The sequence below is a fragment of the Carassius carassius genome, chromosome 3 (assembly GCF_963082965.1).
Source record: "Carassius carassius chromosome 3, fCarCar2.1, whole genome shotgun sequence".
NCBI lineage: Eukaryota > Metazoa > Chordata > Actinopteri > Cypriniformes > Cyprinidae > Carassius > Carassius carassius.
The window spans coordinates 12,287,866-12,315,400 of record NC_081757.1 but is presented as its reverse complement, the minus strand read 5'-3'; the positions used below and the strand labels follow the sequence as shown (position 1 = coordinate 12,315,400).

General features: G+C 40.6%; 2 protein-coding genes across 3 annotated transcripts in view; both read right to left on the bottom strand.

The window, feature by feature from the left end:
* The window catches only part of LOC132119472 (tubby protein homolog), a 101,081-nt gene extending 81,054 nt beyond the window's left edge, over positions 1-20,027 (bottom strand). Inside the window, exon 1 of one of the 2 annotated variants that reach the window (XM_059529508.1) lies at positions 19,827-20,027. In XM_059529508.1, coding sequence (XP_059385491.1) covers positions 19,827-19,888 — 62 coding nt within the window. In that variant the 5' untranslated portion in view covers positions 19,889-20,027. The remainder of the gene's footprint in view (positions 1-19,826) is intronic. The other variant, XM_059529491.1, reaches the window with a different exon arrangement.
* Positions 20,028-23,872: 3,845 nt separating this feature from the next.
* Positions 23,873-27,535, bottom strand: part of LOC132119467 (ras-related protein R-Ras2) — a 47,164-nt gene continuing 43,501 nt past the window's right edge. The window contains exons 5-6 of the mRNA XM_059529478.1: positions 27,015-27,133; positions 23,873-26,669 (exon numbers count right to left, since the gene is read on the bottom strand). Coding sequence (XP_059385461.1) covers positions 26,582-26,669; positions 27,015-27,133 — 207 coding nt within the window. The 3' untranslated portion in view covers positions 23,873-26,581. The remainder of the gene's footprint in view (positions 26,670-27,014; positions 27,134-27,535) is intronic.

The following is a 27,535-nucleotide window of genomic DNA, read 5'->3' as shown; positions in this document are numbered from 1 at the left end:
CTTATGAACACTGTTCATCTTTACCAGTTTGTTTGAGCGTGTTATGTAATAATCATAATTTCTGACTTCTGAGGCTGTTCCTATTGACACAAAGCATTATTGTGTAACTACAGCACACACAACCCAGCAACCACATAATATGCTCTTGCTGCTAACTGTGATTCAGCTGATTTTCTGTTCAAATCATTGTGCATGTGGTGTTTCCATGATTTCTCCTACCAATTAAATAATAGATATGACAACAGATACTTAACCAAACCTAGACAGAATTAATGTGGTTTCTTTTTGTCTTCATGAAAGAGTCATTAATTATCCATTCAAATGATGTTTAAAAACACAGATTAATTCAAGAGTGTAACAAGTGACTTATCTTTATGAATTAGTCATTGAACCAATCAACCAATACATTCCAAAACACGGATTCATTTGGCAACAAAACACCAAATAATGTGTTGCAACAATCCTGCTGTGGCTGTGTTTGTGGGGGAAGCAAAAGTGGTAATAATATTGTGTCTAAAATTTAAGTTACTAAATTTTATTTTTACTGAACTGTTGTATAAAAGCAATACCATATATATATGTATATATAAATATAAATTTGGTTTTGACAGACAACCCAGAAATCAAACAGCCCACCAGAAAATTCAAGTACTCATTAGAAAGAAGTGAAGTGACATTCAGCCAAGTACGGTGACCCATACTCAGAATTTGTGCTCTGCATTTAACCCATCCGAAATGCACACACACAGAGCAGTGAACACACACACACACTGTGAGCACACACCCGGAGCAGTGGGCAGCCATTTATGCTGCGGCGCCCGGGGAGCAGTTGGGGGTTCGATGCCTTGCTCAAGGGCACCTAAGTCGTGGTATTGAAGGTGGAGAGAGAACTGTACATGCACTCCCCCCACCCACAATTCCTGCCGGCCCGGGACTCGAACTCACAACCTTTCGATTGGGAGTCCGACTCTCTAACCATTAGGCCACGACTTCCCTTCAACTGTCCATAACAAGGTTAGGGGAGTAACATTGAATTGCTTAAATGTTTCATCAACCTCTTCCTGAATGTGATTTATAAAAGCTTCACCATATAGTGATATCTAGTGACTGATGTTAACAGTAACACAACCAATAAGCAGAGAGATGAAGAGCATCAATCACTAAGGATGACATCAAACCACATCATCCTGTACAATAATATACTTTTTCTCAGAAAAAAAAAAACGTTGCCATGGAATACACATTTACACATCCACCCCCCTTCAATTTCTAAGACTAATGCATCATCAACAGAGAGAGAAGAGAATATGTGTGTGTGCATGTATAATATACATGTTCTCTATGCAGATATGCAGTCTTTATTATTAGTTTTACTGCTACTGTACATTTACAAAGCCAAGCTCCAAAACATGACTGATTCACCAGCATTTTGTTAATGCTGAAAAATCTTGAAAAGCATTTAAATGACATTCAAAAGACTAATGGCCTTGGCCATTGTGACTCAGTAAAAATTAACTTAAAAAATGTACAAGGTCAGATAAACAGATGTAGCATAAAAGATGTAGCAGTATACTTTAATTCAAATGTAGCCTTATCTTCAAGACCACCTACATATATAAGGGTGAAATTTGTTTTTGTTTTTAACCTTTCTTCCTGAAAGAAAGTCATTCCAATATGGAACAACATCAGGGGGAGTAAATGATGACAGTAGGATTTTTTCTAGCACTTTTATTCTTCATGTGTGTGTTTGTGTGTCTGTATTCACACCAGCAGCATGGCTAGAAGCCACTGGCAACTTCTGGATTGTGGAAACACACCAGGGTTCTCATTTATAAAACTCTCAGTAAATTTCATCCTAAAAGTGTACATATGCACAAAAGCTAGATTTTGCGTACACACAAAAGTTTTCAGATTTATAAATGTGTATGCCAGAACCTGCATAAAAATCCCTTTATAAATCCCAGTCAGGGGAAGATTGTGCGTACGTGCATCTCCACCCCAACTCCTACCCAAAACCATCATAGAGCTTACAATGCCTAGTTTCATCTGCATATCATTTCCATGCACATTCCATCCACGTGACACCATATTTAACACTGTTTAAGGTACAAGACATTAAGGAAATATGAGATATGGATTATAAAGGCCATTTTGCCATTCGTTTTGATAAAAATCATCCAAAATCCTTGTTACTGTATGTTTTAGCATAAATATCAAAATCCATAAAAACTAAACTGTTTAAAATAGGATAAATAGGTCTCAGATAAATATTTTAGAATAGAGCTGATCTCATTCTTTTCCACTGGCCAAATAGTATTTCAATTGTTTTAAACTAAATTGTTCACTAAAATATTTTCTCATAACATGATATGTAAAGTTTAGTTTTAATATGAATTATTGTGCATAGTGGTCAACCGATATATCGCCAAAGCCGATAAGTTTTTCTGTTTGACCGATATGTTCGAGGCGGGACTTTTATTTTGACGGCGCTGAGAGCGGCAGCACCTGAGCGCACACAGTGCTCACACCTTCTCTCTTCTTCGTCGTTGTCGTTAACAGTTCTGTCTAATATTGATAGAAGTCTGTCTAATAATTAGATAGAATGGTTAAACAAAGGAATTCATGTATACAGAAAGTATTATAACGATTGCTTTTGTAAGGCCTAATAGTAATAGAAAGCCAAACATTATAATACTTTCTCATTTTCCGTCAGCATTAAGCAAATACGTATTTATATAAATTTAAACAAATCTTTGAATAACTAATGAGCATTTAATATCACAAACCTTGCAAACTTAGTCGAATCCAGCTGAGAGATCTTGTGAAGTGTGTATGTGTATCCAGCATGATTGCGTGTGCTCTGTGTGATGGTCAGTCAGTGTGAATTGAATGCTTTACACTTTAAACTCGTGATTTCAAATTATGCTGTGCTTCATGCATTTGTCCACTGTCACATTCATGTCATTTTCACTGTGTGCTGTATGTTAAATGCTGGTTACCCTGGCTTTATTTGAAAAATATTATTCTCAGTGCACACAAACTTCCCAGAATACTGAGGGCCCTGTTGATTACGGTGTTTACTTCCTTTTTATTATATTATCATTAAATATTTATTTGTGAAAAATACCTTGTCATCTAAAGTAGAAGTAGGTTTATTTTTTTAATCCATTGTCAAATGATTTCAAATTTTTTAAATATGAATAATATATATTTTTTTAAAATCATATCGCCTTTATATCAGCTATCGCACCCACCGCTTTCCAAGACATCGGCATCAGTTGTCCAAAAACACATATCGGTTGACCACTAATTGTGGCACTCTTCCCTGTCATTAAATCAGCATGCCACAGGAAAAGTGCTCAAGCGCATCCACTAAATATTCATAATTCATAAACTTCTGCATAATGACTCTACGAAATTTCAGTGCTTATCTCCATTATTGAGAGTGGAATATTTCATGAAGTGTGTATATCTAAATGAAAACAGATTTTAAAATTGTTGTTTACTTCATTACTTTTCTCACTCCAGAAAAAAAAAAGTTTACTCCGTACGGACATTCTCGCAAAGTTTATTTTTTTATAAATCCCAATAGGTGTGTGGAAAATTGCATATGCAATTTCTATGCCTATTTTGTGCATATGCAACATTTATAACTGAGACCCCTGGTGATCACTGTTGTCATGTTATCTGGAGTGTTGTGCATCCACATCCACAGTCTGACATTTCACACACTGCACGTCACCACAGTACACACCACATAACTTTGTTAAAATACTTAAAATACCCTTTCAGTTACTTCTTCTCAGCAGGCGCTTCCAAAACTTTTTACAACTATTCTTTTGTGAAACGTTAGGTAAGGTGTCTTACCATTGAGCACAATGCTGACAGAGCAAAATTTCAGAGCTCATTATATGTCATACCTAAGTGAACCTGCTACACATGTTCTAATACTCTAGATGACCACCATAGTCCACTTCTTAAATATGGGCACATTATAAGTCTGTTTTCTTGAAAATGGTTTAAGAAATGGCTAAATGCATTCAGATGAATTGTGAAATGGTTACTGGCAAGTTAGAGGTCACAGATCAAAGAGACTGATCTCTTAAATACTAATGCCATTAATCTCCCATATAAATAGGATGATTGATGAGAAGGATACTTTAAGGTAAACATTAGGGCTGTGCAATATGGACAAAAAAAACCTATCACAATTTTTTGATTTTGATTTTAATCATGGTTTTGACACACACAGACATGCTTTACAGTCATAAATGCATAAATGTTAAACATATTTCCAAAAGAAAACCAATTAGAGCTTTATCAAATGTCTCTAGAACAAAATAATCACTAAGTAAAGATGTCAAACAAAATGTCTAGACATATGGAAAAAAATAAAAAAATAAAATCCGTGTTCAGGGATTTTTTTTTTGCCATGCATTGGTCATAGAGCTCACTGTAGCGGTGCCTCAGGTGTTATATGTTTTGCCCAATATATTTATTACCCAAGGGTCACACGTACTCCGTCTGCAGTGCGTATACAGTAAGTTATGTGTACGAGAGCGCATTATTGTAACGCGAAAGCACATTAAAATAATGCGCGAGCGGGAATCTATCCACTCGCACCAGTGATGCGCGGGTCAATGTATTAATAACCCGACTGACGTTTTCAACTAACCCGACCGCAACTTGGACCGCAAAAAAATAAAAATAAAATATTGTACCCGACCCGCTTCCTGACCCGCATTTTTAAAAAGCAGTAAATGCTCATCGTAGCGTCATTGGGCCATAGGAACGTAGGCAAAACTAACCTTAATATATTAAGCGCCCCCATTGGACGTCAGAGCGCGCCAAAATAGGCGTGGCTGGAACTATATAAGCCACCGCTTCACCATAGGGATCAGATTTCATCTCCTTCAGCGATCTCACCTGCACTTCGCTGTCTTTTCCGGAGAAGCCTCTACACGCCGTCGAAAAGCCTCTCAGCGGGATAGCACTGCAACGCAGATCTGAGGACGCCGGCTCGTGCTTCATCTCGACGCCGCCTTCAGCACTCGCTTCCTGCTGCGCCATCCGGCGTGACTATATCCTTTTCAAAGCTAGTGTGTTTGCCGCTGCATCACACTTTTTCCTCCAGAATTCGAGGCGTTGTTTCAAATGCCTCGGGCCTGCGCTTCCTGCCGAGGCCCTCTGCCCAGCGAGGACCGCCACATCATCTGTGTCTCCTGCCTGGGCCGCGAGCATGCTGAGAGCGCACTCTTCAAGGGCGGCTGCCCTGAGTGCGACGACATGGCTATATCGACCCTGCGGGCTCGATTAGCTCAAACCAGCCACGATGCTCCACCCGCTCCGCCTCTTCTCTCTCAAGTGCCGCGTAAGAAACGCCGCGATCAGAGAATGCCTGAGCATACTGTTACACGCGAGCTCACGCCGGAACACTCCCCGCGTGCCTCGCCCGCTCTCGCTCCTTCGCCTGTCCTCTTCGTGGACGAGCAGCGCCAGTCCCTGCTCACCAGCGCCCCCTTCTCCTTCGGAGCGCCTGAGGCGAAAGAGGACAGACACGACAGCCTTTCTCTCGCCGCGTCCAGTAGTGAGGAATGGTCGGGCTCCATTGCGGACCCCCCCCCCTCTACAGCACCCAGCTGCACCGGACAACGCGCCGATATCGACGCGGAGCTTACTCGCGTGCTTACAAGGGCTGTCAGCGACCTTCAGCTCGTCTGGTCTCCTCCAGACGAGCCCGCTAAAAGCAGGCTGGATGAATGGTTCCTGCAGGGGCGCCCTTCGGCCCCTCCGCAAAGAAACGCCCCCTTCTTCCCGGAAGTTCACAATGAACTCACGAAGTCGTGGAAAGCCCCATTCTCCGCACGCTTGAAGACTTCTGTCTCGTCAGCGCTCTCCTCTGTCGACGGCGCCCGAGACCACGGTTACGAGAGCCTCCCCCCTCTCGAGGAGGCTATTGCTGCACACCTCTGCCCGCCCTCAGCCACTGGATGGCGGTCGAAGCCTGTGCATCCATCCAAGCCGTGCCGCACCACCTCAGCTCTCGCTGGCCGAGCTTACACCTCCGCTGGTCAAGCCGCTTCGGCTCTACACACCATGGCTGTGCTGCAGGTTTTTCAGGCCAGACTTCTCCGTAACCTGGACGAGTCTGCCCCAGATACCTATGACTTTAAAGATCTCCGCAGCGCTACTGATCTAGCCCTGCGTGCGACAAAGACCACAGCACAAGCGATCGGCCGAAGCATGGCAAGCCTCGCTGTTTTAGAGCGACACCTCTGGCTCACGCTCACGGAGATGAAAGACGCCGACAAATCCGCCTTTCTCGACTCTCCTATCTCGCCTTCCGGCCTCTTTGGCCAGTCGGTTAAGGGTTTCGCTGAACGCTTCACTGAGGCTCAGAAAACGTCGCAGGCAATGAGACACTTCCTGCCGAAACGCTCTAGCTCTGCTGCGGGACACCGTAGAAACGCGCCGCCCCCTCAGCCAGACTTACAGTCTCGCCCAGCGACCAAAACCCAGCACCGCTCTCGCTCTACGAGCCGCAAACCGCCAGAGAGACGGGGACCTCGGCCCAGGATTGTGCTGAACCCCGAGCCTCCGAAGCCCTCCTGACCTTCGGGCTGAAAAGACCGTGGTTAAGTCCCGCTGCGGCCGGACCACCACACAAGAAACCTCACATGCTTCCTCCAATCCCCTCACTAAAGGCGGTTGGAGATGTCTATACTGCAGTAAACGAGCCTGTTACAATGCACGCACGCCTGCACACAAACGCCGTTTTCACGGCGACCTCAATAAAGCACAAAAAGAGCTTTTTCTATGTAGGCAGTGTGCCCACTACACAGTACGCACCCCTACATGTATACACACTCCCCCAAGTGTCACAAAGACTCACTCGGGTCTCCTTTCATGCCCACCTTCCCGCTCGCGCCGGAGGTGCTCTAAATGTAGCGCGCGTGCCCACTTCTCAGTGCGCAACCCTACAAATAAGCGCTGTCACTACAGTGTCACAAGCACAGCATACTCGAGCTACTGGTCCCCTCATAACAGGCGGCCAGTGCCCGAAGCACATTCAACCCATAGCCGCACGAGCCGCTGCATGGCAGGCCATCCCCGGCATATCAGATTGGGTTTTGAATATAATAAAACGAGGTTACTCGCTCCAGTTCGCTCGCAGACCGCCGCGCTTTCGCGCCGTGGTCGAAACGAAAGTGAAAAGCGAAATGACACACGTCCTTCGCGCCGAACTGATAAACCTTCTTGCAAAAGGGGCGATAGAAACTGTCCCCCCTGCGCAGCGCGAGTCAGGCTTTTACAGCCGCTACTTCCTCGTACCAAAAAAGGATGGCGGTCTCAGACCCATCCTAGATCTCAGACGTTTGAACAAAGCGCTTATGACGCGATCGTTCAAAATGTTAACTACCAAACAAATACTCGCGCAAATTCGCCCGAGGGATTGGTTTTTCTCAGTGGATCTGAAAGACGCTTACTTTCACATTCAAATAGCACCCCATCACAGGCCATTCTTGAGATTCGCCTTCGAGGGGCAGACTTATCAGTACATGGTTCTTCCATTCGGCCTCTCCGTAGCGCCCCGTACGTTTACGCGGTGCATGGATGCCGCTCTCGCACCCCTGAGAATGCGGGGAGTGCGAGTATTGAACTACCTCGACGACTGGCTAGTTTTAGCCCATTCCGAGGAACTACTGACGACACACAGATCCTGGATTCTCAGCCATTTAGAATGCCTGGGTCTCACGATCAACACTGTCAAGAGCGCTCTGTCTCCCAGCCAGAGGATTTCCTTTTTGGGGATAGACATAGACTCTGTGACATGTACAGCGCGTCTGACGTCACAGCGCGCTCTCACTATTCAGCATTTAGCCGTGTCGTTCAAAGCCGGGTCTCTTTACCCGCTCAAACGATTTCAGGAAATGCTAGGTCTGATGGCATCAGCCTCTGCGGTTCTCAAACTGGGCCTGCTGCGCATGCGCCCACTACAGCGCTGGCTGAGAGACCGTGTTCCAGCGCGCGCCTGGATTTCCGGCCGCGCGCGCATCAGGGTGACCCACGGCTGCATCGCAGCTCTGGCCCCTTGGAAAATAGCCAACTGGTATCAGTTAGGCGTAAGCACGGGCGCTGTCTCGAAATGGAAAGTAGTCTCGACAAATGCATCCAACCTCGGTTGGGGCGCCCTGTACGAGGGCAGGTCTGCCTCCGGCCTCTGGTCGAGCCCGGAGCGACTGTTACACATAAACTGTCTGGAGATGATAGCGGTCGAACTATCCCTGAAAGCTTTCCTCCCATTTTTAAAGGGCCATCACGTTCTGGTCAGATCAGACAGCATGTCAGTGGTGGCCTACATAAATCGCCAGGGTGGTGTCAGGTCAGAAACCTTGCACACCCTGACCGAGCGTCTTCTGACATGGGCACATTGCAATCTGCGCTCGCTAAAGGCAGCGCATGTACCTGGCATCCTGAACCGGGGCCCGGACATGCTTTCCAGGGCGAATGTTCCCCCTGGGGAGTGGTCTCTTCACCCACAGACGGTTCAGTTGATGTGGAGCATCTTCGGCAGGGCAGAGGTCGACCTCTTCGCCTCGGAAGACAACGCTCATTGCCCAATATATTTTTCAAAGAGCAGGGACGCGCTGGCCCTCGATTGGCCCAGACGCCCGCTTTATGCCTTCCCACCGGTCGCGATGCTGCCGCAGGTCATCGATCGGGTCAGGAAGAGCAGATGTGCTATGCTGCTAGTAGCCCCACTCTGGACGACCCAACCTTGGTTCTCCGAGCTGATGCAGCTGTCCAGTACAGCCCCATGGCCAATACCGCTGCGGAAAGATCTCCTCACGCAGCTGAAGGGCGCGCTCTGGCATCCCCACCCCGAACTTTGGGCCCTTCATGTATGGCCCCTCAACGGGTACCCGGGAACCTCCCTGAGGGAGTGTTAAAGACCATTACGGAAGCCAGAGCGCCCTCAACCAGGCGCCTATACGCGCAGTAATGGTCAGTGTTCTCCACCTGGTGCGGGACACGGAACCTAGACCCTCACTTATGTGACGTGTCGGAGATACTCTCCTTCCTACAGGAGTGTTTAGATGCGGGCAGATCCCCGTCTACTCTCAAAGTGTATGTGGCAGCCATTGCAGCTTCTCATGCTCCGGTGGCCGGCCTATCACTGGGAAAAAACGAACTGGTCATTCGTTTCCTTAAGGGAGCTCGTCGGATGAACCCTCCCCGACCCCCTTCAATCCCTTCCTGGGACCTGTCCACGGTCCTAGAGGCCTTAAAGGGCCCCCCTTTTGAACCGCTTCAGTCTGTCGATATGAAGCTTCTTTCGTTCAAAACCGCTTTTCTACTGGCTCTGGCCTCAGTCAAGCGAGTGGGGGATTTACATGCGCTATCTGTAAGCGCTGACTGTCTCGAGTTTGGGCCTAATGACTCCAGAGTCATTCTCAGACCAAGACACGGCTATGTCCCCAAGGTGCTCTCAACACCGTTCAGAGCGCAGGTCATCTCGCTGTCAGCCCTTTCCTCGCAAAGCGACGAAAGCAACGCGAGCTTCATCTGCCCCGTCAGGGCTCTTAAAACCTATATTGCGCGCTCCGCCTTATTCAGGAGTTCGGACCAGCTCTTCATATGCTTTGGTGGGCGCACCCGAGGTCTCGCCACCACGAAGCAAAGCCTATCGCGATGGATAGTAGACACTATCTCGCTGGCTTACAAATCTAAGGGCCTTCACTGCCCGTTCGGCATCAGAGCCCATTCCACCCGAGGTATGGCCTCGTCATGGGCGTGGTCCTGCGGGATACCACTGGATGATATCTGTGCGGCGGCAGGCTGGGCCTCTCCGTCCACATTTATTAGATTCTATAATCTGCAAGTCCCTGCCCTGCAGGCCAGGGTACTTTCTATATAGACGTGCTAAGCCTTATCACGTCCCCCTTTTTTTCGTTCCCTATATAAAGCTCACTAAGGTTGGCTGTTGGGACTGGGATTTCTCCTGCTATAAAGCCCCGAGCTCTCGCCTTGGGCTGTGACAGGTCGAAGTTCCCGAGCACGCACGGCGTTTTACATTGTGTTCCCACAGCGTAAGCTAGCTTACGCAGTACGAGAGTACTCTCGAAAGGGAACGTACTCGGTTACTAACGTAACCTCGGTTCCCTGAGATGAGGGAACGAGTACTGCGTAACCTGCCGTGCTATGTGCTCGGACCGGGTGATCGCTTCAGTCGATTTAAAACCTGATCCCTATGGTGAAGCGGTGGCTTATATAGTTCCAGCCACGCCTATTTTGGCGCGCTCTGACATCCAATGGGCGCGATGCGCCCCCATTGGTTCGTTACTCTCCGCCGCCTCACCATAGGTTGCTGCAGTTGCCGCAGCACAGCCAATAAGCGCGCGAGCCGCTTCGCTTGGGTCTGCTGTGCTGCAGCACTGCGTTTTACATTATTTAAAAATTAAGGATAATTTTTGGCTTCATATTCTCGAGAAAAGGGGACCTTTTCCCATAGCGTAAGCTAGCTTACGCAGTACTCGTTCCCTCATCTCAGGGAACCGAGGTTACGTTAGTAACCAAGCACGTTTTCTGTGTCGCTGCAAAGATGAAGTTGACAATGCAGACTCGCCATGAACGCCAGAGAGAAATGCACATTTCATATGGATTACATCATCAGAGAGTAGCCCATTTATTTTGGTTTGAATATTTTCGTTTAAAAGAAGACATTTCAAGCTTTCTGTAATATATATCCTATATTTCTCAAATCTGTGAGGCACACGCTGAGTTTAGTTCACATGCAATGCAAGTGATTGTGCCGGCGCCTTATTAGTACATTGTCTGCTAGGCTATATATTTGCTTCTTATTTATTAAATACGGACAACTGATTGATAAAACATTGATCAAAATTAAGATACTATTTATACAAAACGAAAATCTTTTAAAAAGAGTTTTCTATAAAACAAAACTTAATGAAGTCGTCAAAATCATGTTTTCCCAAAAACAGCGACGTTGCTCCCCAGTCTTCTTTGCCGCCTCCATCTCTACGTGCAGAATGAGCTCGTCCGTCATCTTCATGCCAGTTATTCAGCCAATAAAGTGTAGGCATATGTATTTCAAAAATGTGTCTAGTACTGTATAAATGACAAAGGTTTAATTGGCATTTTTATTTCAAAGGACCCAACCGACTGCGACCCGAATATCATTAAAAATATTTTTGGATGACTCGTAACCGCGGCCAACCACGATCGACCGCAGGCACCCGCTCATTTTGGATCAACCCGCGCATCACTGACCCGCACGCAGATTTCCCTTGCTCTGTTAACAAAACCAGATGCCCGTGCTCAGATCATAGACTGTATAAGGCTCAGATATATGCTGCCTTACAACGTGTCTCCTCTCGCTCTAACTGTGTCCTGTGCACTCACAACTCTCTCTGTGCTCATGTGCAAGATATTAAATCTTTTCGCACCTTTCTATTTACAACCTTTTCTGTTCTCATCTTTTACCACGTGCAGTGTAAACGTTCTGATCCGTTAACATGGGCTCGAAAAAAAAAGGCTACGCATCACAGAGTGTGTGAACCTGGAGTTAGGCATATGCCAAGTCTGCTCTGTTCTCGCGCTCCACTTGGGTGCGCTGCATCCTGATTGGTTCAGATAATATACTGTGGGAGGTCAGGGCCGCGGAAAATCGTGCTATAAAGCGATTTAGAAATCGTGCACACTCAAATCGCGATTTTATTTCGATTTCGATTAATCGCACAGCCCTAGTAAACACCCACACAGGGGCGAAAATCTCATCTAAATTTTGGGGAGGACAATAAACATAACATTTCTCACGAGCAAGTTTTAAAGGGGACACCAATAAAACAGGCAAAATTGTACTTAAGGATATGTGTACAGATAGGAAAGCCTTACTATTGCATGGAGACTGTTCCATTATCCTTCTTCTCAAAGTTTCTTTTTGGTTCAATGAAAAAGCTGACTAAATTGATGAAAACATTCTTCAAAACAATTTTTTTTGTTGCAATGTTTTTGAAGTTGTTTACACAATCAAGCCACCAAAATACAATAGATTTTGAACTTAACTTCAACTTTTATTTATTTATATAGCACATTTAATAGCAATGCTGTTGCTTCACAGTTATAATTAAAACATGCATATATAAAAACATTTGCCATGCCTATCAAAAGGAAGGCATACACTCTTAGACGTGAAAGACAGGGGAAAAAAATAAAAAATAATAATTTATTACGTCAATGACTGATTTGTTCAAAAAGTGGATTCATTCAGTTAGGAAACACCTCCTCAGTGTGTTTCTCAAAGATGCAATTAGTGCTGTTACTGCTGTAGCTTAGTTTTCAACTTTTTTCGTTGGTGAAATAGAGCTAAAACAGGCAATATGGTGCCTAAAATGCACTTAATTATTAACTTCTTGTTTATTAAATTTTTATAAAAATCTAAAATCACATTTGTTACCCACAAGACTTATGTGAGCAATTTTGCGAAACTAAATGTATGGCTCTCTCTCTTCTTTGACAAGATTAGAAGATGCAATAATCCTTTCAGTGTCTCCCATTTGCAGACTATTTACCTGGCTTTTTCTCCTGCAGCAAAATGACTCAGATAGCAAGCAGATAGCAAGCTTGAATTGCTAGAAAAATGGCAACTTTTTTTTCATCCAATAAAAGCTTTTAAAATGTGCCTCGTTTTACTCAAGGTTTATCTGAAGGAATGTCTAATGGAGTCTAAAGGAAATTAAATCCTCAAATTAAAAGGAGTGGTAGAGAAAATATGAGAAAGCACTTTTACCTTGTTCTGAAAATCTCAGAGATGTTTTTTTTTGGTAAATTGACATTGGCATGTTACATCTCAACTGCTCAACAATCTTTTAAGTCTGACAGTACTGCATTCATCTACAGCTAGTGAAATGTAGTTATGAGGTATGAATAAAAAAAAATCAACTAAACAATAATACAATAAGACACATGATTTTATCATCATGTTTTGGAGGTTGTTAACCAAAGCCATAACATGGCAAAATGACTGTAAAACAACTTCAACTGGCTTACTCATTAACAACAACAAAAAAACAATTCTACTGCCAAGTATAGAGATCATTAGAATAACTATATGTATTTTACAGTAACCAAGAAACATTGTAACTTGTAGCATTACTATAGAATTTAAGTGATGTGAGGTCACAGATATTGACTTTGTTCCTAGAGTAAGTTATTTTCTTAAGGTGCCAACTCTGTGAGTGTAAAATAGGCACAAAATGCACACAAAAATATTAGGTAAAAATGGTGTAATCTTTCTTGCTGTACTTTTTTAAACATTCATTATGTTAGGAATGTGACTTAAAATGCTGTCTATATAGGCAGCTCACCAGATGATTTCAGATCCATTGTCTATTGACTAGTGCATTGATTTTGGCTTTAAGTAATTCATTTTCTAACGCTAATGCTTATAATGTCAACCGAATGCCTTTTTATTTTAAAAAGCTTCTGGGTTTAAATAATTTACACCCACACAACTGACTACCCTTCATGACAAAATTAATTAGGGCCCTCAGATTTCACGGGCAGAAAGGCTCAGAGGTGAACTGAAAGAATAAAAAAATAAATAAACAATTAACACTACTCAGCATGTCTTCAGCCTCTTTGGGCTTAATTACCATCTATCTATTTTTTGCCCCATCTTATGAGAAACTGTCCATAATTAAATCAAAACCAGAGTATTTATAATTAAGTGTCATTTCAGAAGCATTCAGACAATTAGAACTGATTTTGAAGAGGTGGAGAGAAGTAGACTCGTGTCTCGTGTTTTGTGTTATGGACGTTGGGGAGATCTTCTCTCTCCCTCTCTGCTGCTTTAACCAATTCTGTTTTAACATACAGTATACCAGTCCATGACTGCATTTCCCTGGTGAACTCCACATCTCTGACTCTGAGACAGTAATTAGAGCAGTACAGCAGTTTCTGTTCTGTGCCCCTCATTTGTCCTTTTAGGAGAAAGGGCTTATGATCACAGCATATGTTGCTTTAATGTGTTTTCCACAAGATACACTTTAATTATTTCATTAAAATGGATTGTACTGATAAGGTATAAATAGATTACTCAGAATACATTTTGTCTCTTGCAAATTTACACAATTTGACAAGTAGAGTTATCAGCTACTTAATTTGTAGCAAGTAAATATGGAAATATTAAAGTACTATTTAGAAGTTTAGGGTTATGTTTTTGAAATACATCTTACTTCTCACCAAGGATGCATTTATTTTAAATCCAAAATACATTAAAACAGTAATATTATGAAATACTATCACAATTTAAAATAACTATCCTTTTAATACCTATATTTTAAGATTTAATTTATTCCTGTGATGGCAAAGCACATGACCCCTTTGGAAATCATTCTGTATTTTGATTTGGTGCTCAAGAAACATTTCTTATTATCTATGTTGAACAGTTGTGCTGCTTTCTTTCTTTCTTTCTTTCTTTATTTTGGAAACTTTTATGAACAGAATGGAGAAGTATATTAAATAAATAAATATAATTTGTATTAACAAAAATCTTTGCGGTCACTTTTTATCATTTGATTATAATATAAATTAATTAATTTCTTTGAAAAAAAATATTTTGGACATTATATCAGTTATATCATTTTGAGACATATAGGTTTTAAAAAGCTACAGAACCTGCTCAAAATATATTCTTAATAGTTTTTATATAATCTGTCAAAAATGCAATTATAAAAAAAATACCTAACATCATAAACAAAAGGCACAAAGTTGGAAATTTGAATAGCGAGCTAATAATAAAAACCCAACCATGACTATGGTTACCATTATAAGCTCATTAGCAAAGGCTTTAACCGGCTCCATGAGAAAAAGAACTAGAGCATCTTCAAGCTGCAGTAGAGGAGAGGTTTACTGTAGATTCAGTCACAGGTGAATGGTTACCACAGAAACGGGTCCCAAATTATTCATAAGGCTTAGTTTATGTCAGGGGTCACAGCTCCAGGGGCCAGACCTGAAGGACACCACTTATGTCCCGTATGAGATAACACAACAGATTTGAACCCACACATACATACGCAGCCATGCAGCTTCTTTCTTTTCATTGTTGTCCAAATCTACAGAAAGCATTTTAAATCTGTTCCCCTGTGCCACACTAAGGTCTCTAAGATCCAAAACGTTGATAGGAGGCGAGACCGCTTATTTACTTAGCCTCACATAAATTGCTTTGTTTAGACGTCTGTCTGCAGAGATTGCCTGGCATGGACATCTTCTAATTAACCTGATATAGGATGAAGAACAAAATAAAAAAGGCACTATAGTGATGTCCAACGATTTCAACCACAGGTAACATTTTCTATCCTATTCTCAACAGATGTGCATCAATCAGCAATATATATATATTTATTTTTGGGGGGGGGGTTGTGATGATAACCTCAGCAGGTAATAACAAATCACTATGGCTACGTTCACACTGCAGGCTGAAACAACCCATTTCCGATTTTTTTTGCCACTATGCGACCTGTATCTGACCTTTTCATGACAGTCTGAACGACACAGATCCGATCTTTTCAAATGTGACCCAGGCCACTTGGGTATGTGGTCCTGAATCCGATACGTATCCAATCTTTTGAAATGCGACCTCCGTCTGAACGGCCAGGCCACATGTATCCGACCCGTACGTCATTGATACGTTACAAACGTCATACGTCTGCGTTGAAGTAGGCGGGAACGAGAAGATAAACTGATGAATTCTGTATTAGTGAAGCCACTCACATCAGTATCCCACCACTCCTGGCTGCGACTCCGCACCCACACGTTTCTCTGTACCGACGTTGCTAACACTGCTCCACAAAACGCCATGGCCAAAAACCTTGCTCTCCTCCTTTTTAATTTTCTTCTTAAAACGAGAAGATTGTAATTGTGCTGGCTCCGTTGGGAAAATAACTTTAATATTGCAAAAAGAGCTCCGCTGTTGACTACACTGTTGTTGACATCCATGTTTAACGTTAGCTACTTCCGCAAACAACGAGTGACGTCGTTGAGCGCTGAGTACTCTTCTGCGCATGCGGGTCACTTCTGGGTCATTTCACGTTCACACAGGAGATCACAAAAGGTCGCATTTAATTGGAAATGTGAACGGCCTTGCAAAAAAATCGATTTTTTTAAAAAAATCGGAATTGAGCATTAAGCCTTGCAGAGTGAACTTAGCCTATGATTGCAGTGCCATCAGTCGAACCAATTTATCGATTAAGTGAGCCATGGGCTAATAAACCTCCAACCAGGTGATCAAAAAAAAGTCTAGTTCGCATCACTTGCTTAGCGCTTGCTGGTGGATGCCAGAATTACACTGTAAAAAAAAAAGAAGAAGCATTTTTGCCTATTGTGCAAAAGTAGAAGACATTTTTCTCTGAATTAGTTACTACAGCCAAACACCCATGAGCAAAGATGGAAGCCTCCATCCAGGTCACATACTCCTTAGGGTTCATGCACAAGCCACCCAACTGCCACAAAGATGAATGAAAATGCTAACAGATAGCTCTCTCTGCAGGTAATACAGACCTTCGGTTGAGAAATTGAGGTGTCTTTTAATGGAGACCTCTTTCCCCACCAAGCTATCTCAACAAACTTACTGTGTCTGAAATACAAAATTAATCCCACAAATCAAGCATCTGCCATAGAGAGAGTGTGTCTTTATATAAATGTCTTACAATGGTTCCACTTATCTTTCAGAACACAGTAGATGTTCTGTGTAATTCATGCAGTGATTCAACTCCTATTGGAATTCAGTCCATGAGCTGCAGTGAATGATGTGAAGTGTGTTCCTCCCAACGATTTTTCACCATCACAGTTCTCATATTTTTTTTACTATAGTAAGAAGTGTGAAATAAGGTATGAAAAACATATATAACCTTGCTTTAATTAGATAACTGAGCCTTTGCGAAACCCTACCTTACCAACTGTTGCCATCTGACATGTTCTCAAATAAGCTTCTTTATAATGTAACTAAGCTCATGAAGGAACTGTGTGTTTGTAGTTGTTCCTCTTTTCATGTTGTTATTGCTAAAAAAAAAAAAATCCCTATTAACATTTTTTTCACTGAAATTATGCTGGAATAAAATATAAATGTTAGATGAAAAACGTAAATTATTTGGCATAAAAAAAAAAACTGAAATGCCGAAGCAAGACATTAAAAGGCAACTTACAAAGTATTAAAACTAATAAAAATAAAATAAATCCAAATCTCACAATTTATTTCAGTCCAATTAAGAATAATATCCATTCAATCAATCTTTACCCCTCTCTGAGCACTGAAAATCACACTGGCTGTATGTGAAATAACATACTCTCCAAGTAGATACTTCTTTTAAATAAGTGTTTATTTCATGGCCATTAAAAGTATGTTTTATATAGTATTAATGTGTGTATGAATTAACTACATCCGTCATGTGACTCAGTTGCATTGCCTCACTACAATTCCCAACTTCTCTCTGCCTATTGTATAATGAATACAATGAATTCAAACTTTCTACTCTTTTCACATTGTTTTTTTATTTTTTTGCCTTCTGCAGCGATGATTCATCTGGGATGTTCAGTGAAACTAGTCGAGAGTTAGCAACAGTAACCAAGCAGACTAAGCTTAACAAAGGGTCAATTAAGTGCACTGATTATATGCTCCTTTGAGAAAAAAAAAACAGGAATTAATTATAATCAGGTCTGTCTAATGGTCATTGTGAGACACCTTATCTGCCTCCTAATGTGATCACTTGACATTTATTTGGATAATTGGAGCACATTCCCCCCTCTTTGACAGAAATGTGAAAATGCTTAACTACTTCAATTGAAGTTGCCTTTGCTGAAAACTCAATGTGTCAAACACCTCTTCTCTTTCAGCTGTGCTAATGGGGACACCGGCTTGTTGATTAGACCGTCTGAGAATTGCTCCAGACCTGATGAGGATGGCTGTCAATTGTAATGCCAGCATGAGCTGTGCACGTATGAATCTGCAATCAGCACCGGTTCCATTAAATCCTGAACTAGCTCAAGGCATCATTCTGGAGCTGATCTAACCGCAGGCAGTGGCTGAATTAAATAGGTGAGGGAAATGTTCTTACTGCAGTGCTAGTTATAGTTAAAAGGATTACAATCAGTTGAACAAAACATTGTGGTGCTTTGTCTCCATCACACCCGTCTCTGTATTCACTGCACATCATAGATAGAACTATGATCTGGGATGTACTCCAGCCTGATGTGCTGGCAGGCATTGTCTCTTTTATCCATTCATCAGAGATGGTATACTCAGCAATGAACAGTATTCCCTTTGTTTGGACGAGAGGCACCAGCTGTTCTCTGAAGCACTGTCTTTGCCATACGAACACTTCCTCCATTTACCTCTGTGCCCTATCACCCACATGCATCCCCCAACACTGAACTAGCCAAAAGGGTCTCAGAGGAGAGACACAGAGGGACAGATGCTGCATCCAGAATGCATACCCCTCGACTACTGATGAAGAGTGTTTTTCAGGTATGCAATATAAACACAATCTCAGTACTACACCTGCCGTTAGAATTGTCCTTTGACCTTAGATGTACTGATAATAAAAGTACATTATGCTTTTAAGTATAGTTTACCATAAGGCTCAAATTATCAGTATATCATTCAGTATTCAGATTATTTATAGAAAATATACTTTAGTTTAATAAATCATATTATATAGAAAGAGAGAGAGAGAGATACAGATTAAGAACGAATTAGATTATTTATAGATAAATTCTACTCAAAGTATGCATTAATGTAACATGCATGTGTATACAACTCACTCATTTTTATACAAGCATAGTTATGATTTTGTAGCATTTTTAGAAAAATAGTATAGAACTTTCAACATTGATATTACATATTTACTAATCTGATGACTGCAGTCCCATGGTATTGGGATAGCAAAATGTCTTTTTGCACACTTTGGCAAATGTAGAACATCATTTGGCTATTGTTTTTTTTCTATGGTTTCATAAATACTACATGTTTAGACCCTCTCGTTTAATAAAACACTTTTTTATTTTAGTTAAGTGTGCATATTCAGACAGTTTGATGAGATGGTTGGCTTCTTAAATATATTATGCCTGCTTCATTGTAACATGCCCAATGAAGAAATGCTACAGTATGAGGTGTCAAGACTACTGTATTCCCTCTGGGGAGCAGTGAGAGTGCAGTCACAGCATACCAATCACATCCTGGGTTTTGACTGAAATTTCAAATGTCACCTACTGCAGACATGATGAACTCCAGCATCTTCTGGTTCATAGGCAGGATGATGTCTGTAGAGAATTGGGATGCTGACAGTGGAGCTGAGAGGATGCTGAAGCCAGGCTAATCAACACAGCAGAGATGCGCTGCAAAGAGCACGTGTTGAAACAGAACGGTGACGTTTCGCTCTGCAAAAGCGGTGTTGATACGCAGTAACCGTTATCTCAAAGCAAAAATGACCCGTTATGTGCTGTTTGATTGAGCCTAATGTCTCTCTTTGTTACAAGCACCTTTGCGAACACGATATCAGCGAAAAACAGCATTAGGATTGCGAAATGCCCTTCGTTTTTACTAAAAGATGCCATTTGTTCTTTCTCAAACGAATCACTAACTTTGTACACAACTTCAGTCGTTAAAATCAGCGTGTTCGGTCACCGTCATGAGCCGTTGGGTATGTTTGTTCGATACAATTCTCTTCGCGATTTACTTTGAGCACATGCATTATTTAACTCGTACAAAAACGGATTTTACAGTGTGTACAGAATAACGGCATGCTTACCTGTCATAACTCCATCGACTGTATGACATGCTCTTATTGTTGCTCAGTCCGTCCATGGCCATCTGTGAACGCAAATGCTCGATTTATGCAGCGACGGCGAGGTATAATATTGTTGGCGTCTTGTGCTTAATCCTCCGTCTTCACCACGGTGGATGTCTTCAGCTGTTTCTAGTGGAGAGCTGGGAAGCCAGAAAACCGTTTGGTTGAGGGGTTTAAAATAGGTGGACTAAACCACTGGCTGCGAGAGGGGAAATGTCAGTTGTTAAATTCACCATGCTCGCACACGTTTGGATTAAGATTTTCTTCAAGAAAATAACGTAGACAGCAGTTTTGTTGTTGCAGAAGTTACAGTGGAAACCTTTTGCGTGTGTGTAATATTAAAAAAATTCCCCTCTATTGTAGAACAGAAGGTAAAGGGTAGCCTAAATTTTGTTTCGAGCATCGGTAGATGTATACTGTATATTGGTCATTCCTGGCCTACATGTTTTTCTACTACACGTGATTCAACTTCTAAATACCCCGCATCATTAGGTAAATATCAGACCTCACGTCATATTTTTCCACCTTTGGCATTAAATTCCTTTTCTTTTTTTTCAGATTTAGACATTTTTTCTCAACCCCGTGACGGACACAATGTAATTGGTTTAAAAAGGATTTTACACAGAAATTGTTATAAAACAAATATGTAGCCTAGCTACTGCTCATGTGTCCCTGATAACAATTTAACGATAACAAATCTTTTATCTTATTATCACATTTTTATAGGACTGAAGCTAAAAACACATTGTGGGTCTCTTTATATTTGTAAAAAAATATTTTTTATTAAAATCTTTAACTAAAACCACAATTTTATTGTTTTAGTCCTTAATGTGTCATATAGTAGCATATACAGCAAGACATACTTTTGTTCTCATATATATATATATATATATATATATATATATATATATATATATATATATATTTACTGAAACCATTAAACTATTTTATACCTTTTCATTAAAAATATTAATAAATGAAGCAAATAACCCGTCACAAGTTTACAACCCGTAACAATGAGAAATACATTTATTTGTGACGGGGTTGAGATGTTGAAATGTTGAAAAAGTAATAATTTTCCGTCTTATTTTTATGTGTTGGGGTCGAGTTGTTAAGTGTCACAGTACTCTCCGTGACTATAACATGGCTCAAAAATATGAATAAAAAGTATGATTCTACAAACCATTTTCTGCACCACTATTAAAGATACCTGACTGATGTAATTTCAGGGAAATTATGTCACATATGAGTGGAGTATAATTTTTTATTGGCGTAGAATGGTTAGTGTGACGGTTGAGTTCAGACTGAGGGACATAACTTTAAAGTATGTTTTTTTTATCAATATATATCAATATATATATATATATAATCCACACACACACACACACACACACACACACACACACACACACACACACACACACACACAGTAAAGATTACAATTAAGCCTAGTTTCTTGAGGATGATTGCCCCCTTAAGAAAACTGAGCATTAGTGATAATGCATGGTGTGCATTTTGATGATGCATCATCCAAGATATTATTTAGAGAAGTATTTAGGGAAATAAATGTAGGCTAATATGAAAAATGCATCATGTAAAATTATGTATCTTGACAATAATTTAATAATAAATGTTAATGAAAATGTATATAATAACAGAACCCCAGACAAAAGTAAACACTTGCAGCAATAATGAGAGAATCATCTTTACCACATTATTTCAAAATACAAAATAATAATAATAATAATAAAAATAATAATTGTATTACGCAAATCTACATTTACAAAAAATGTAAATATGAAATGGTATAATTTACCAGTTTCTTGCATTAGCTCGGTCTCTTTTCTGGAGTACCAACCTTTTAAAAGGCAAATATAAATCTATTAATAGAGTGAAAGAGAGAGTAATGGGGATCAGTTAGTGGTTTGCCTACGTAAGTTTTGGACTCCTTGACTGGAATGGATCACAACATAAATGGACTGGGGGATGGGGGGTTGAGGCGGGAAATCTTGGAGAGTCCAACTATCATTCAATAAACAAAGAGACTGATAATGTGGCCAAAATTAATAATCAAAAATTATACTGTAGGGAAGAAAAATAGCAGAAAATAATGACTAAAACCATGGCACATTCAAATATTTGAAGTCTTGACAAATATGTGCAAGACGGACAAGATCAGAATTCAATATGCAAGGAAATACAAGAACAAAGACCAATTACAATTCAGTTATCAAACAATGATTTCACCACTGTTGATTAAATTGTTAAAACCCCAATTAAACTTGACTTTTAGTCATCTTCATAAAAGAGGACAAAATTATCTTTTAGCAGATATATGCAATTAAATATGATCTCTGAACTGATAATATTCATGTCTCATTTTGCAATCGCAGGCTTATACCTGTCCAATAAGCTGTTCTCTAGAATGAGAATATATTTTTTCCCCAATAGCATTTCTTGGCCCTGAAAAAGCCCTGAACATTGTCAATGTATGTCAGCATGAGATTGAATCAAAATTTAATCTTACATTTATTAAAAACTTACAAAGCTAATAAAGAGCAAAAATAAGTAGCAGACCTAAATCTTTCAAATTATCCATGCAATATTGGAATAGAATTTACCGAAGTTTTGTAAAACTGATTAAAAGTAATCAGATCGTTGTTCAAAGTGTTAATCAAAACACAAGACTTTTGGAAGAAATTTACCAATTCTAAATGGTTTATCGGTTTTTCAGTGACTGTTTATTTACTAGAAAACAAAGAATTTTGCTAATATTTGAGATCTGAACAATGCTGTTCACTCACATCGCTGCTGGTTAACCATGTGCTGCCAGGCAAACCGAACTTCAAACATATGTTTGCAAGCGCAGTGACATTAAGCTGTCAATCCAGCCATTCATGACCCAGATGTGCTCAAAGGACAAAAAGCTGTCTCCCAAACAACGGCTCGAATAGAGTACAGCCAGTCAAAGGCACATTCTGACCTCATAAAAGCATCCATGTTTTTGCCACATGCTCATCAGGGGTGGTAGGAAAGAGTTTTAAGCTAGATCAGTCAGATTCAAACACCAGTATCAATGTGCTTATTTTCTTCTTGTCTATAATGATCCTTCAGTCCCAGCAGGTGATGGTGATTATTAAAGCCCACTTGTCCATGGAAATATGTGTGAATGTGTCATGGCGATTTTGACACAGCGCTCATCCACACAACGTGAACGGAACAACAAAACCCCCAAAATTCATTTATGTAAATCCCTTTTTAAGGCTTCTGCATTTGACAAGTACAGACTGAAGAGACCAGTGATCCATTATATGATTGCATGCATAATTCATTCTTTACATTTAAGTATTTAAGGTCTCCCTGCACTGGGAACTACAGTTTTAGCATTACATCACCTGCCCACCAATGGATTCTCTGCAGTGAATGGGTGCCATCAGAAGGATTTGAACTATTCTTTTTAATAGATTGTCTTATGATGCTTTTGGGAAACTCAGCCCTGACCATTCAAGGCCTGTCTCCGAATAAGCTTTAATAGTAACTGTGCATTCAGATTTACAATCACTATAAAACTGACACATAAAGCAACAACTCTATATTCTAGCTGTCACTGCATTGATTTAATTCGGTTACTTGACACATTAATCGTAGAACTGTCACAGCATGAGCAAACAACAGCTTTTCTGAAGCCGGTCCTCTTAATTCTGAGTATTCTCCAAAATGATATGATACCCTTCTCCTTCACAATGTTACCCAACACTTTTAAATCTCATGAAAGAACACACAGCAGACTCAATAACAATAAAACCAAACTTATGACATAAGTTGTCACACAGCTCATTACCGTATCGGCTGGAACACCATCCAAGAATAGAATGGAAGTTTTGCAAATCACAGGGAATATACTTAAGGACAGCAAAATAACAATCTACTTGTCACTTACAGAACGAGAGCTATCATTTTGTGCGACATTTTGTACCCTGTTTCCTCATTAAGGAAAAGCAAATATATCACAGATAAAGCATAGATTTTATTATAGCACCAGAGGCTATACAGGGGGAGGGAAAGATGTGACAAATAAAACACAGTATGTATTAGATGTACACAGACTCTGGGAAGAAGAAGAGCCATGCACTTCTGTTCTTACTAGCTTTGGATTTGATCCATGTTGCTATTAACTGGTGTAACGGACAAGGTTTAGGTTAGGATATGAACCTGAGTCATCACAAAAGGGCATTGCTCGAAGCATTGGCCCAGTGATCACTGATAAAGTTGTTATAGACTATGAGGTGGACAACTGTTAGGATGGGTTATCGCCTTCAGTCCACCGAAAGGACCACAGTTCAACACACATTGGCCCTTTTTTTTAGTTAAAAACAAACCAAGATAATTAAATAATCCTCTTTACATATACACACAGATGTGCCGCGAGAGCTTTTTTCACTTACAAACATATAAAAATACTCATTAACTAGTCTGATAAGAAAATAATGTATAAAAGTATATAGTAAAAACATTTAATCATGTCCATTCAAAGATCACTTCCATCTTTTTTCTTATATTACATGATGATAAGACACAAAAACTATTTGTATCCCTCGTACAGAAATGCACGCTGGAAAATAATATTCATAGAAGATGGAAATAAAACGTGACATGATAGGAACCCTTGGTGTATGAAGCCAGGAAGCAAATGATCACCTGTCAGATGAGAAATCCCAGATTGAAGTGTGAATGTCACCGAGACGTCAAACCATATTAAATGGAATGTGGATGTCTGGTGTCTAAAAAAAACAACTTGATTTGATCTGATCACATACATGAAAAGATGCTGAAAAGATGCCTGTGATGTCAGCAGTTCAACAGAGTCCTCACGCTGTTTCAGTCACTTAAATACGTTTCCAAACAGAGAAAAACTAAATCAGTGTAAAAGTGAATTGAAATACAAGGCCAGAAAAAGAGACAATTATCTGAAAGACTAATTCTCTGTGTCACCGATTTCGGTGGGGTACCGACTAGAGAACAGACAGCCTATTGTGCACTACTGAATGAGCAGACATCGTCAGAACATTGTGAAAAGACTGTAAATGGAGAAACCTGAGTCTGAGGATAGTCTGTAGAAATCTGAGCTGAGAGTCAAGAAGGCTTGAACAAACCATCTACATGTAGAATACATTTCACAATCACAGAACGGAAAGGGAAAGTTCAACCAAAGATGAACATTCTCTCACCCCCCCCCCCCCCCCAAACCTGCATGACATACTTTCTTCTGTGAAACACAGAAGGAGATATTTTGAAATATGTTTTGCAGAAAAAATTAACAGCCATGGGGCCTTAACAACAGCAACACCAACAACTTTCATTCTGGCATGTGATCAAAGACAAAAAAAGAAGGAAAAAGAAGTATAAATAATTTCCCCCTATTCAATATGACTGTATAATAGTAATAATAATTGAAAATAGTATTTTTACTCTACTATTTAAATTATAAACATTAACAGAAATATAATACTGTTGTACAGTAAAATAAGAAAAACAGTGAAATTAACAATATTTATGGATTATGGCCTTAATTTCTTAGATTTTTAAATATAAAACAATAGTAATTTTGGCGGAAAACCAGAGGGAGACCGTAAAACTTTTCTTTTGTTGACAAACGCAGCAATTTTTTCCTTGCATACACATAATTCAAGTGGGTCTGAAAGAAGGTCAGAAAATATGAAAATCAGTATAAATATTAAAACAAATTGAAAATCACATCCTTGTTTATTGTATGGACAAAAAAAAAAAATTGTGTTCCGCAGATGAAAGGTTTCGGTTTGGAACAGGTTTGGAACAAATGAGGCAAAGTGAATGATTTTTCATTTTTAGGTGAACTATCCCTTTGAAAAAAAAGAAAAAAGAACAATCAAACCCATACATGCCAAGAAGCCTTACGATGCGAACAAAAAATGACACCTTGACCAAACAATAAGTTGGCAAACTGACTTCACTGCTGATAAAATTGGCATAATGTTAGAGGCTATCTATGTACATATCTGCGAGTACATTATTGTTTTAATGCATGTCAAAACAAGCTCGTCAACCCCACACACAATACTCTGCGACTGAGTTTTGTCATTATAAAGGTGGTCTCAACTCACACGAATCTTCACTTATGTACAATCGCTGATTAGCATATGGAAGTAAAAACAGATATGGCACGACACACACACACACACACACACACACACACACACAAAGCTTCAGAACATCATCTCAATCTAGATCTCGTGACTAAGAGGTGTCTGCAATCTCAATGGTGTTTCATTTAGTCTTTCCATCTCAGCAAACGTACTAATGTCACAAGTCAAGAGAAAAAAAACCCCTTCAAAATACAAAAAAAAAAGGAATTGTGTGTGTGTTTTACAGCAAACTTGTAAGAAGCGATGTTTAGTGTTGGGGCACGATTACCATATTCTAGGTCACACTGATGTCAGTACTCTAGTTGAAGGTAGAATGGCGAGTTCCATCAAGATTTTGTCAGTTTGGTTCTTCTAGTAGTGAAGTCCTAGAGGCACAAATGCCCCTGATAAGGCTATGAGAGAGACTGCTGTTTTGAAGACATGCACATGTAGAAAGGCAGCGAATTCATCCGCACAGGACGTGATGTCAGAAGGCAGGGTGGGGGGCAGGGACCGGTGACAGCAGCTGGGTGAGTGGCGGCAGTGAAAGGCCAATTAGACAATGACACAATGGCAGCCGCTCTTATCCTTCTCTTTGCGCGTGGGCTCCGGCGAGGGTGGACACTCTTGCTCTTGGAACTTCCTGTGAGAAGATGTGACAATCAGTCAAAACATTTAGTGAACAAATTTCTGAGCTCAATTTAAAAATCACGTCATACGAGACATTTTTACCCATGAAATTGGATAAAGTAGACACCAATAGCTCTATTAAATATGCACCATAATGAGATCATAATGACAACATTGTAGCATACGATTGTTTGAAATGTTCATCTTTTCTTAACGTGCACAGATTTACATTCTTATTTCAGAAACAGTATGCAAGTGCTCCATTTTAACCACAGTCTGCTGTTTGTTTGCTGCCACCATCTGGTGGTACAACAGCAATGTATGACACACACACACACACACACACACACACACACACCTTATGACTCGGACCAGCTCGTGGAAAGCCTGGTCAACATTCATACGGATCTTAGCTGAGGCCTCCATGTAAGTGACTTTGAGTTGCCGGGCGAGCTGCTGACCCTCCTCCTGGGTCACCTGAAAAAGAAATCCCTCCTTAATTAAAATCCAGCTATGCACTTCATTTTTTCAACTATAAAAATGTTTGCTTTCTGTTTAAAACAATTGTCTCATAAGCTGCCTTTCATAAAGGTAGAGACAACTGATGCAGTTAATTTACAACAGGCTGACATTCTCTGTTCTGACACTAGGTGGCAGCGTAACACAATCCGAGTGTCTTTCTATGCACTCAGTAACCCCATATCTTTTATTACCATCTCTCTCCCTCAGACACACACACTCTCTGATATCTTTCAGCCTTTCAGTTCATTGATTTTCAGGACTGAATTTCATCCACATGTAATTACCATGACACTGTGCTCTTGAGTTCTGTATATATGTGTGAGCAGTATGTACATGTGTCATTTTACAACAGAAACT